Source organism: Lipophrys pholis, assembly GCF_963383615.2.
Source record: "Lipophrys pholis genome assembly, chromosome: 23".
NCBI classification, from domain to species: Eukaryota; Metazoa; Chordata; class Actinopteri; order Blenniiformes; family Blenniidae; genus Lipophrys; species Lipophrys pholis.
This window is the reverse complement of record NC_137645.1, coordinates 1,112,777-1,125,284: the sequence shown is the minus strand read 5'-3', so window position 1 is coordinate 1,125,284 and position 12,508 is coordinate 1,112,777. Positions and strand designations below refer to the sequence as shown.

The following is a 12,508-nucleotide window of genomic DNA, read 5'->3' as shown; positions in this document are numbered from 1 at the left end:
TATAAATCAACAAACAGTTGTGATTTTGGTCAATATTACACTTTTCCCACAGATTGCATAATGAATAAACGGCATATGCAGGTGAAGTAATACCGTTCAGATTTTGCATGTTGAGGTGTTTTAGCTGTTCTACAGTGAGATATAATAAGACAAAGGGGTGAAAAAGCAGGCGACACACAGAAACAGGTCCCACCGCTACCTCCGTAGCTGAAGTCATTTGTTCTAGTCAAGTCTGAATGAAAACGAATGACACCTCAGGAGTCACCTCTCGTCTCCCGACAGGACCTGGACGCGGCTTTGGCTGGACAGAGATGAAGCAGCTCGTCCTATTTTGAGAGATGACAGACGCAGCATTGAGAAGGCTGCAGTGTGGAACAGGGGACCAAAATAATCCCCCAAACATTACACGATAGAAACTCTGAAAGGGGCTCGGTGTCAGGATGCTGCAAGCTTTCTGATTGAGGAAGCGAGGGCAACCCGAGCCAGGGTCCCCCCCCCCGGTCATTCCTACTGCTAATATCCTGGTCACTCCTCTGCATCAGAAGAGTGAAACTTGTGAGAGTGAGCCCACATCATTCCCTATATGTGCACCTGGCTCAGGCGGAGGTCTGAAAAGGCTGAAGGTTTCTCTTCAGGTCACTGAAGATGGATGCCCACACAAGAGCAACAAACCGTTCACACTCTGAAATTTAAATGAACCAAAAGAAAAGTAGAGGAGGCATTTATGTCTCCTCCACCGCCTCCCATGAGGAACGACAGCCGCCTCGCTGAGTAGTCACACCGCATTATGTTTAAAATGAATTACACCTTTTTAAAAAATGCGTCGGGGACACCTGTAATTTCCATAATGTCAACTCACGAGTCATCAGAAGTTTCCTAAACACTGTGCAGCCCAAACACGCAGCGAAGCAGCTGAGTAAGAAGTCATAAATGAACAAGTGATTATCAGGCTTTGTGCAGGTCGTATCCAAAACAAACCTGAGATAACAGGGAAATACTTTCAGTTTGGCAGGAAACAAGGAGCCATTGTGATCGCAGGGGTGTTTTTACAAACTCAGCCTGAAACCAACAACCAAAACAGTATGATTCTGCCTGACAGGCGAGGCAACATGGTCGCAGCTTCGGCGTGTTTATGAAAAGCAGCCTTCTGATCGTTGACCGAGTCACGCATGGCGGCGCCCGACGCTGCTGCGATAACCCTATCAGGTGAGAAGAGCCAGGAAGACGATACGGCCGTAATGGGGTGAAAATCAGCCTGCCGTGGAGCCAAACACATTTCCTGGCGCATAAGAAAGCGCTCATTCTCTTAACTGTCACGAGGGGAGTGTTTGAGAGCGAGGGGGTGGGCTGGAGTCGACAGTACAGAGACTCGTGTATTCTCCTCCTGTCACTAGGTTGTGGGGGAAGAGAAAGAGAGAGAAACTTTGTCTCCCGTGTCCATACATTTACTGAGAGTTTACGGCAGTTGATCCAAAGATAGCAGTGAGTCACGTCCAGGCCATGTTTGTCTTTTCTTTAAATGCTGTTGGACACAACGGAGGACAATTCTGGTCACCGGGGTCGACTTTCACTTCAGGAAACACATGAAATCCCATGATACCAATGACGTCAGTCATATCAACCCCGTCGGTGAAGATAAGTGTAGTAATGTCAATTTAATGAATTAAAGCACTGATGTCTCTTTGGTGCTTGCCCTCCAATGGACTGGTGACCTGACCTCTAAGGCCTGAACTTGTCTGAAACAGATAAAGAAATGTGTGTCTTCCTCAGTCTTTACATGCACCATTGCTCGTAGTCTGGATAAAATGCGGCTGCCTTGTTGGAGCTGCCCAAAAAAAAAAACCTCCACAAAACCTGTCACTCGTTCCATGTTGGACCTGCCTCTGCATGGAGAAACAACAAATCAGCCACTATTAGAGTCAGCTGTGTGCACATGAAGCCATAACAAGAATCTGACAGCTGGGGAGAAAATGTCACTCAGTGTCTGACTGTGAGATCTAACTCCAGCCGGCCCCGCTCAGAGCGAGGCCTCAAACTGTAACTTAATGCAGGAGGGACGATGGCGATCACTCACTGGATCAGAATTCAATAATGTCCCCAGATTTAGCAAAAAAAAAAAAAAAAAAGGGACTGCACTCGAATTACAAAACAGCTCCCTCCCTGATATAAATCTTGTGTTTGGGCACTGACCTTGTACACAACCTTGGAAAGTGAGAAGTACACTTTCCAAGCAGTGGAACGTAGCTCTGGTTCATATTCAAAAAAAGACAAACTCCTCACAGTTCCACTGTTCTGCTCTAGTTTCTGCAGCTATTTATCATTGTCATGTCTGTTTTTTTGTTTTTTTTTTCCCTCCGCACAGCTTGAAAATAATGGTGCAGCCGACTCCTTTGCAGCATGTGGGGGCTTGAGTGAATCGACCTTGTTATAATTGAGGGAAAACTTTAAAGTGTCCAGTTTTAATCTAATTGAAGATACAACACTGCTCTGAAAAAGGTCAAATGCAGCATCTTAACTTTATAAAATGGGGTCAAGAGATAAATTACACGTCTCCATTAAGGGAATACATGCTTAAATATAGCCTCAAGGCAACACGATGTAAAACACAAAGCACATTCAGTCCATCCAGCACATCTGTCATTAACAAAGCCGACATGCCGTCTTGTATCCGTGACAACCGGCCGCTGCAAAACAAGCTGGGACAGTTTATGCTGTTTGTTGGTTGTGTACGACAGCTGACGTGCCCCCAGAAATGGAAGCGATGGAACGACTCAAGGCGATCAGATGTTCACCCACAAGTGGAGATGATGGACAAGGTGCAGTAACATTAGATGAACTTACCGTATTAAACACACACGCGCGCACACGCACTCCGCTGGCCGTGTACATGACAACAGACCTCTGTGGCGTTTAGCTTCATAGGTCAGGCTGGTCTCCTCGCTGCAGCACAGCATGGGCACTTGACACACATGCTAATTTGGGCAGACAACCTACACCCACTGACCATTAAGGGCCAAAAGCTGTAACGCTTTACATCACAGGTTATATTGGTGCTGCAGACACACACTGCAACCGGTTGAGATGAATATTAATGTCAGGGACAAAGGATTTCTGCATTTTCTCACCTTTAACGAGTCAAAACAGGCGATCACCCTCCCGTTGTCCACCTGGCAGCTTTTGGGCGGGTGGGCGAACTTGCACTCTTCGTCGCTGCGCGAACACGTCCCTCTCTGAAACTGCCGGCACACCTCCAGGGTCAGCCATTTAGTGTCCCGTATGGAGGCGATGTTCAGAGCCATATCAGCGGCGCTGGCTGGGGAGCCGGGGCGGAGAGGAGCCACTTGGGTTGTAAGGAGGAGGCTCTCCTCTCTGGGGAGGAGTTTCAGCAAGTTCCAGTTAAAAAATATAAAAAAATAATAAGAATTTTAAAAAAAAAACAGTAGATAAGAGAGAACTAGTGGAACATGTAGCTCTGAACGATGTGCGTGGGGTGGAAGAGTGAGGCTTGTCCTTGCAGGCAGAAGGTGGAGGTGATGGACCAGGAGAGTCTCGGTGACCTGAGCATGGGACTGCACCACTACACTGAGACGGTTGTCAGTCACACATCTAATTGTTCATCAATCAGAAAGTCTCAGCCGCAGACCTCTGGCACAGCAGAGGGAGCATGCTCAGAGAGAAGCTCGTCCCCAAAACGTCCCCCGAATGAGTGATGATGTCTGTGCAGGGCCGAATGCAACCGTGCTGCTATTTCGAGGTACGACGCCACAGTTCAGGACCACACAGTTTGTGTCTTTCTGTTGTTTAGAAGTCGTGTGCGCTCTCCGGGCGTCGGCACCTCGGCCAGCAGTGCAGCAGCTCCACGTCGTCACACAGAGGACGGCTGAGGACGCAGCGAGGGGCAGGGACGCTTGTGGCTGAGCTGCGTCCTGTCACCAGCAGAGAGGGAAGTAATCTGGAGCTCTTCAGAAACACTCAGGGATCTTCAAGTAGGGAAGTTGTCTCACAAGGCACTTTCTGTCAGTGATCTGAAATGAAGAGGAGAAATGAGGAAATGAGAGGTTATTTTCTGAATATGATGGGCAACAATTTATCTAACGCGCCTCAACGGGCATTAACAGTGTTTGCTTATGCACGTCAATCTGAATTTGTGTGCATACTGCCCTGGAGGGCCTGGTAAACCTGGAAAAAAAGCAGCTATGAGGTTATTCAGAAGCCACTTGAGTGAAAGTCCCCTGGCCACGGCTGTGTGCCTCTGTTCGAGGTAACTACAAGCCCACCGGCTTTGCAACACAGTCAACACAAAGCAGTGGATGTTGTGAGACAGTGGACGGGAGCAGTGGCAGACGGGGGGGAGAAAAAGCCCCGGGGTCCAACCTGCCCTGTAGAGTCACGCACGGAGGGACGCTTCCAGCCAATAGAAAACCGTGCAGCGCAGCACTTTTCCAGGCAGACGTCCAGCAGCCGGAGAGGCACCGGGACAGATGCATGTGCCAGTGCCAGACATGGTCATGACGCTGTCCAGTGTCCTGCAATGTTCAGGGATATCCGCGAGGGGAACGTATAGATGTGCCTCATCTGGTTACTGTCTGGGGAGGAAGGCAGGGGCACGACTGGCGGAGCGGCAACCTGAGGAAGTGACCTTTTGCTTCAGTGTACGAAGTCTATCACTGAGCTACTGCTTCTGTACATCTGGAAATGTTTTCCTGTTGACTGGAGGCGGGAAAGAGGCTTGAGGACATCAGAACAGGGGGGAGATCAAGACGGCTTGAAAAAAAACTCTTGTCAAAAGATTATCCTGTCGTTGCTTCATATATCTGAATATATATTTGGGGGAAACGATTCCACTCTCTTCTTCATAAGCACCGTCTTTATTTATCATTCGTGTTTATAGTGTTTACCACCAGACATCTGCTCTGCCCCACCCCAGAAGACAACACAGCTCATCACAACAGCTACTTCCAGTTAACACTGTGGAAGATAATAGAAAATGTTTAGCCTGAATTAATGCTGCTGAGTTCAGATTTGCCTTTTTCAGACCATTTTCAATGAATATTGTTTAGTTGACTGACAAACTCGTCAGCAGAGACATCCTCACTCCGCACTGAGAAGAAGTGTGCAGAGCTTCTCGTCAGATTTGAATTGTCGTCCCGACATAAACATCATCGTCTGCTAGACGCCCGTTGGACTGAGTTCGCTAAACTCCGTTTGTATAGTTTGACTTCTGACGTGTGAAAGCAAGACGGAAAACTTTCACACTGTTTCGGTCGCCCACCAACACAACGCTGCTCCAAGCCTATGAATTCTGACCGTTGTCTAGCTCATCATATTGTCCCACTTCACTGCTGATCATGTGAAATGAGATCAGAAGCTTCCTCGCCCCATCGTAACGACGCCCGGGCTCCACTCTCCGAGGCAAGGATTTAATTTCACATCGTCTCCCCGGGGAGAGAGCCAATCGCTGCAGAAGAGACAGTCAGGTAAGAATCATGTCAGATCTGACCTTTCACAATTAATCTCTCCGTATTTTTAGATGCCATAAGAAGTCTGTGATCAAGCTAACCTACTTTTTCAGTGCATGAAGGGACGACAGGGCCATTTCTCCGGGAAACGACTTCCTTTCATAGTCACTACATGGATGAAGTGGGAGTTTACGGCGCTGAACGCTCTGATTGGAAATCCAGCAGAATGACAGCGTGGTCACGGGTTGGCTCGGGTCATCTGAGCAGGATACAAACAACGTTGGCCACGGAAGATATACGAAAAGGCGTGAAGATCAAAAGGACCCTCATGTGGATGGAAGTAAGATAGAAGCACATGCCGCCATACTCTGCAATACTGCAATACAACATACAGTATGGTAGGGATCGATAGGGTGGAAACAATGAAAGACTTATTTGTATTGATTCGGCCATCATGTGCTTCATCAATCTATCTGAGAGGTAGAGGTCCAACTTGAGCCCTTTTTGTCTTAAAACACAAGCACAGTCTCTGCTGTCGTCCTGCTGGGACAACTGTTACCACTGACATGTAATAACATCCCATCAGCAGAGCACGAGAGACTCAAACACACAGTGGAAAGAAAATGCTCTGCGATAATGACTACTTTGGAAAATTGGAGCTGCAGTCAGAGGCAGTGAGTACAGTTTTTTACAAGCTTCAGGTGTGGGGGGGAGGACCGTGCTTAGCTTGGCTGCAGGCCGGAGACGCGTTGAGGACAACGCTGCTGATATGAGAGGGCAGAAGGACAGATGGTCAGCAGGTTGGAAAGAAACACGCAGCATGTTTTGATTACCTCTTTCATGCAGGGGATGTCTACCAGGCAATAAATCCTTTTTAATACCATTTCAAGATAAAATCTGCATGAGAGCGAAATCAAACTTTAGAGATAAGCGCGACCAGAGAACCCCCACGGCAGAAGCAGGCTCTGTTTGGCTGCTTTAAGTTGTTCCGTGGGCAGTGCTGCTTTTGCATTCGACCCAAAAGACAAGGAGGAACGAGAGTTCAGCTCACCTGGTCGTCAATTCAATCCTGTGACTGATATCTAACAAAACCTCGGCACATTCGTATACGTCCTGGGGTCAGGAGACTTTGTCCCCTGTGTGTGGTGTACAAACAGTGGGCAGACAGAGTGACCTGATAAAGCAGCATAGAGATGTGAAGAAAAGCACCACAGCACTAGACTTTATGGATTACTGACGCTTACGAAGGCCAGCTGGCAGGGGCATTATCTTGGTCAGCCTGCTTAATTGAATGAGAGTCAGCGGGACTGGGGGTGTCTCCAGTGAAAGTCATTGGCGTGACCTCTGAATACCACGTATGTAACCCATTAGTCTGGTATCTGTATGCTCTGTCTGCCCGACGCAGTTTATCTTAGCTGCTTGTGTTTGTTCACAGACGATAAGCTACCTGCTCGCTATTGGCCGTGAGCTGGCGGCAGCGTTTGCTGTGGCATCAGCCAGGTGTTGCCAGCAAAATAAAGCGAAAACACCAACGACTGTGACAGACAAGTGCCTGAGCGGGGTACCCGAGTGCCTGCATTTCCATTTATTACCATTTTATGCCGCCAAACCACATTTGTATAGTCATTTGCATGGAAAAGAGGAACAAGTGGTCAATGTTTTTCAAGGCTGTGGAGAGAGGGCCTCATTGTGGAAAGGACTTAGGAAAATGTGCATTTTCCAGTGACTCATGGAAAACGAGAGAGCTTTATATTTAAGGCTTTATCAAAATGTTCTCTGTCCTCAAGGAAACCAAAGGCAGCTCGTGGCATTACGTCACCAGCTTGTGAACTTACAAAATGTTCCCTTTCGTCTTCGGGAGCCAATCAGGGTGAGTCCATAGCCTGCAGCCTAATTCCTATTTAATACTATGGAGCCTATAATGCTTATGAAATTGTCTTTGGCATAAGCTACACACCCGAGTTCAATATCATCAAGTACCATTAGCGATAAGGATGGGTGAGCGAGCTCAACAGGGGCTGTACCAGGACTAAGCTACGTAGGGAGACGAGTCAGCAGGTAGCTGTGTCCCATATCATAATAGCTTCAGCTAAACCACAATGACCCGAGAGCCCTGCTCCTGATACCAGACCCAACGCTTCACCTCCCCACTGGCCGCTTCTGCAACCTGTTATTATGGCACTTCTTTAAGCTTCTGAAACAATGAATAATTTAATTCATTTAACATTTGGTTAATAATAGCTTACGCATTCTGCTGTTTAACTTGAGGTGTGCAAGCAATTTTTGTTACACGATCAGTACATTGTTCTCCATAATGGATCGGGGGACCTCGTTTTTCAAGGGTTTCGCAGTGCGTCTGACTGAAGTAAAATGTCTCTGCGTTTGTGTTTGGGTGTCCAGTCCCTGGTTAGCTACAGAAACTAATTATAGCTCAGTTGGGAGCCAGAGGTGTAGTTCTGTTCTGATAAGTGTAATAGTTTCTGTTCTGGTGGGTCCATGCGACATACGATGCATCCTTAAATTAAGAAGAGACCATGTTTGATGAAAGCTCTTGAATATTCAATTTTAGGAATAAATTGAAATCTTAAGCCTTCAGACTAAAGCACTCGAGAACATAAGAGCCCAATGATTCAGCAAACTCACCCTGGTGTCAGGCTACCTCTTTCATGCAGAGGACGTCTGTAAAACCTCGCAAGAACAAAATCTTTTTAATACCATCTCGAGGTGCAATTTACATGTTTGAGAGAAAAGGGGATTTCTGGAGCCGCTCTCTGATTTACCCCCATTCTGTTCTCAACAGGAAGGGCTGGACTGATGTTCCATTTGAGAAAACACCCACTTCCCCTTGATCCCGAGCCAGACGCATGACACCACTCTGGCCTTTTCCATGCAAGCGGATGATATCCACTGCTTGGCCGCACCGGGCCCGGGTCTGTAGAGCCAGGCTAAATCAAGACAGACAGTGGAAAGCTGAGGACACGTCAACTCTGCCATCTGACTGGAAAGGTTAATTATGATGCGAGGCCTTATTAGAACTGTGAAGCTCTTCCTCATTCAGGCCATCAGCTATTTGTGTCTACATATATAAAGAGTGCCACAACATCCGACCCTGTTCTGCACAAACAACCTTTCTGCTCATTTGGAGAGTTGAGAGGAAAACTTTTCAGAGAAAGACAGCGGTGACGCGACACAACTTTTTCTCGAGACGGTGAAAAATATGTAGCCCATGTGGCAAAAAGAAGGAGCTCCTGACATTTGCACAGAGGAAGGGGCAAGTCCACTGCTGTGATAATGCCTCTCCCGCAGGAGCACAACTGGAAAGTCCATTACAGGACTGCTTGGCTTCTGTGCATTCAGCACGCTCCGTCCATACTCTCTCCTCCTTTCTTGGTTTTCAGCTTCACACAGATAAAACATTCCCCCTGGTCCCTCCCCACCCAGACTGGTATGCAGCACACTGCAGCAAAACTCCTGAAAAAAGAAAAAAGAAAAAGACAGCCGGTATGACGATTCTTTCCCACCTCGTGTCACTGGGTCCCATCGCTCTGCTCTGTCTGTCTCTCGTCCCAAACAGTGGAGGCACCCGGCGTTTCTGCGACTCGGAGCTCTCTTCAGCCTCAGCGACTGGAGTTAATGACCATGTGAACTGTTGTCATTCCTCACGAGCTGCCGACTGCTGCAGCCGGAGGTCCATGCCGAGACAGGGATTTTCTCTCTCTCTCTCTCTCTCTCTCTCTCTCTCTCTCTCTCTCTTTCTCTCTCTCTCTCTCAGCCACAGAGCAGCGAGTGAAGCAGGCGGGCGGGCCGGCAGGCGGGCAGGAAGCAGAAGAGTGTCTACTCCAACTATCTGGCTCAAACACTTCCACCACCACCACCAACTCCCCCTCCACACCCCCTAAAGCCAGCCCCTTCCTGCCCACCAGCCTGCCCCCTCGGAGCTCCGGCCAATGAGACCTCAGCTGCTCTGACTCGCAGCTCTTCGTGTGGCTGGATTGGAAGAGAGTAGACCAAGTGATGGGGTGAAAACTGCGCTTACAGTAACAACTCCTGAATGCCTGATCTCACAAGTTATTTCCACAATTTCATGTGAATTTATTCTCACTGCGTTTCAAATCGAATCACTGCCATCTACGTCGTCTGTTCCGGAGTATAAACTGGAGCTGCACCACAGGCAGTAAACAAAGTGCTGCTGCAGCGTCGGAGAGAAAATCAGCCGCGTCCTTGTCTATGTTCGGTCATCATATTTACCACCATCCCCCCCAGGAAACAGGAGCAGTTCACCTCCTCCCCCTACCGATTCTCCTCGACCTCCCCTCAGCATCCGTCCTCTAAACTCATCTTCTATTCAGACCCCCCCCCGTCCTCCCATCCTCTTCTTCCTCCTCCTCCTCCTCCTCCTCCTCCTCCTCCTCCTCCTCCTCCTCCTCCTCCTCCTCCTCCTTCTCCTCCTCTCACCTGCACAATCACCACAGCTCTATTTCAATCCAATTCCCTCATTTACTGGACTGGAAAATGACACTGTTGTTATTGCATCAGGATTTGTGGTTGTGGGGAGTTGGGAGGTCTGGGTCTGTCTCCTCCCCCTGCTCGTCCTCTCCTCCCCACCCAGCTGATGACATGCCGGCTGGCATCATATGAGCCATGAAACCAAAGCGTCACAGAACTGATGAGTCAGAGATCCAGCTTCATGACTTTTCGATCCGAATTCAATAGAACAGCTGTAGCGTCTGCCTCGCTACGCTTTCCTCCCTCTCTGCCTCGGTCTCATACAAAGGTTGTGAATGACACGGCAGCCTGGGTGTTTCGTTGACATCAATGAGGATAAACGTGCTTTGCGGTTACACAATAAACAAACCTATTTGTGGGGATATCGGGGGGTTCGGGGGGTGATCAATCTCTCCAGAGTAAAAACTGTCCACCTCAGCAGACGACACAGAACACTGACGTCATGTTAGGAATCAGGGCACCTGTTGGACAATCACACAGACACGTACTCTGCCATTGCTGGGAGCACAGACAGGGAGGCGGGGAATCTCAGCCCTTCGTCAGGAGGAAAAGTGTCACTTTACAACATCAGCGAGCGGAGGCTCACGCTGCCGTATCACAGATGGAGGAGATTACAGGAAGGCTGCTGCATTGCAACATCCAAACATCAGTTCAGGATGAAACTTGTCCGGAATAACCAGAACGGAATATCAATCATCTCCAACAACAGCAAAACTCGCTCCGTGACAGATGAAGCTTATCAATCCCTCGTTTGGCTGCAGCCAACTTCTCAATAATCACATTACTGATTAACTGTCAATAACAAGGCCTGCTTGTTACTAATTTCCACTGGCAGACCTCAGATAGCCGACCTCCTAAATAGATTTGTCCGACAGGAAAACAAACAAAAGCCTGGCAGACAAACAAGCCGAGCTACTTCCTTCCCACATGGTATCCCCTCCCCTCTTATTATCCCTGTCCTGTTTGACCCCAGCCGGCTTGGCTTACTCACACTCGGTCCCATTTAGGATTCTGTGGCCCAAAGCAGCGTCACTTTCAATTACAAAAGGAACATTTTGAAACAATGGCTAATTACAGAACATGCAGACCGATGGGTTAAAACTGTATGTCAAAATTCTCCCTGCATGCGGTGTATTTGGACAGTGAGGCTACACACAACAGTAAGAGAGGGGGGAAAAAAACAGGGCTTAGAAATAGGGCACCAAACACAGATCAATGAAAAGGCAGCTGTCTTTTGCTATTATTAGCCGTAATCAAATATCAAGCAGCAAAGAGTTGTGCTTCCTTCCGCTCTGAGCTCATTCTGGTAAGTCTGTCACACACCAAGTCCAAGAGATGATCCAGAAATCCTTCACGGATTTAATGACAAATGGTCAACCAGACTGTTTCACAGCAAAGCAAACAGAGATTATGATTAAGTTATAACAGAATAACTCAAATTATAAACAGCATGAAGTATAATGGAATTATAGAACTATATAAGAACATACATGTCTCGCTGTTATAGTGCCATTCAAGAGGATTACAGTAATAACCATCACAAACAATGTTTTCCATATAAATGGTGATCAAAGGTCCACTCATTGCTATAACTAATGCAGTCCGCATGTCTTACGTGGCTACAATTCTACTTGAATATGCTGTTTTGCATTTTCAGAAACACCAATTATCCTCCATGATCCTGCAGCAAGTCCGATCACAACTCATTAACCTCACCCAGATGTAAAAGCTCTGGGAAGCTGCAGTTGATTAAAATATGCTCCCACTTATGTTTCATTAAAGCTGCTTTATTTTGCCTTGTCCGCAGCAATTCAATCTCACCATCCATTAATATCGGAAACAATCAATTTACAGCCTCCTTGCGTTTGCATCTAGTCATTTGCATGCAGGGTGACACAATGACGACAGCTTAATAAAATCACATGTGGAATAAATGAGTTAGTAACTGACCTACCCCCGGCAGACTTCACCAGGTCGTTACCTGCTCTGTAACAGCATGTCCCACAAAGCACTGGAGCTGAGCGGGAGAGACACACAGGCACTGAGAGTTGATGTAAACTTGATTTGTGTTGAATATTTGCCTGCAGAAATCCGCTTTCGCGTGATTTCACCACAGATCTGGCAACATGTCAGGGGCTAGCATAGCAAACCACCTGGCATCTGCGGAGAAAATTCACGACACTCACACACCGGCAGTTTAAACCACTTCTGCTGCTTCAGGAGAAATGTTGTCTATGTCTTATAACTGAGTAAAAAAAAAAGTCCGAGGAGCGGACGGGCGCTAACGTTACCTGCTAGGCTAACTACCTGCAGCTTACCTGTCACATCCAGCTGCACGTTCCGCTCCGCGGCGCGGCTGGTTCGGCTTCCGAACCGGGTTCACGGGGTCGGCACGGGGTCGGCGGGTCCGGTCCTCGGCTCACGGCCTGATTCCTGCTGCAAACTTTCCCAGGTTCGGAGAGGGAATGCGGCGAAACGCCTCGGTACGCCTCCGCTGGCTACACGCTAGCTCGCTAACTACTTTTAAGGCTCGGGTCGGAAGC

At 48.0% G+C, this 12,508-nt stretch overlaps 1 protein-coding gene across 22 annotated transcripts in view; it reads right to left on the bottom strand.

Moving 5' to 3' along the window:
* LOC308127657 (muscleblind-like protein 2a) overlaps window positions 1-12,508 on the bottom strand; it is a 43,798-nt gene extending 31,290 nt beyond the window's left edge. For 11 of the 22 annotated variants that reach the window (XM_080492832.1, XM_080492837.1, XM_080492834.1 and 8 more), the window contains exons 1-2: window positions 12,284-12,495; window positions 3,126-4,025 (exon numbers count right to left, since the gene is read on the bottom strand). In XM_080492832.1, coding sequence (XP_080348958.1) covers window positions 3,126-3,299 — 174 coding nt within the window. In that variant the 5' untranslated portion in view covers window positions 3,300-4,025; window positions 12,284-12,495. Of the gene's footprint in view, window positions 1-3,125; window positions 4,026-8,980; window positions 9,330-12,283 lie in introns of those variants that run through there. The other 11 variants (XM_080492833.1, XM_080492827.1, XM_080492835.1 and 8 more) reach the window with 6 other exon arrangements.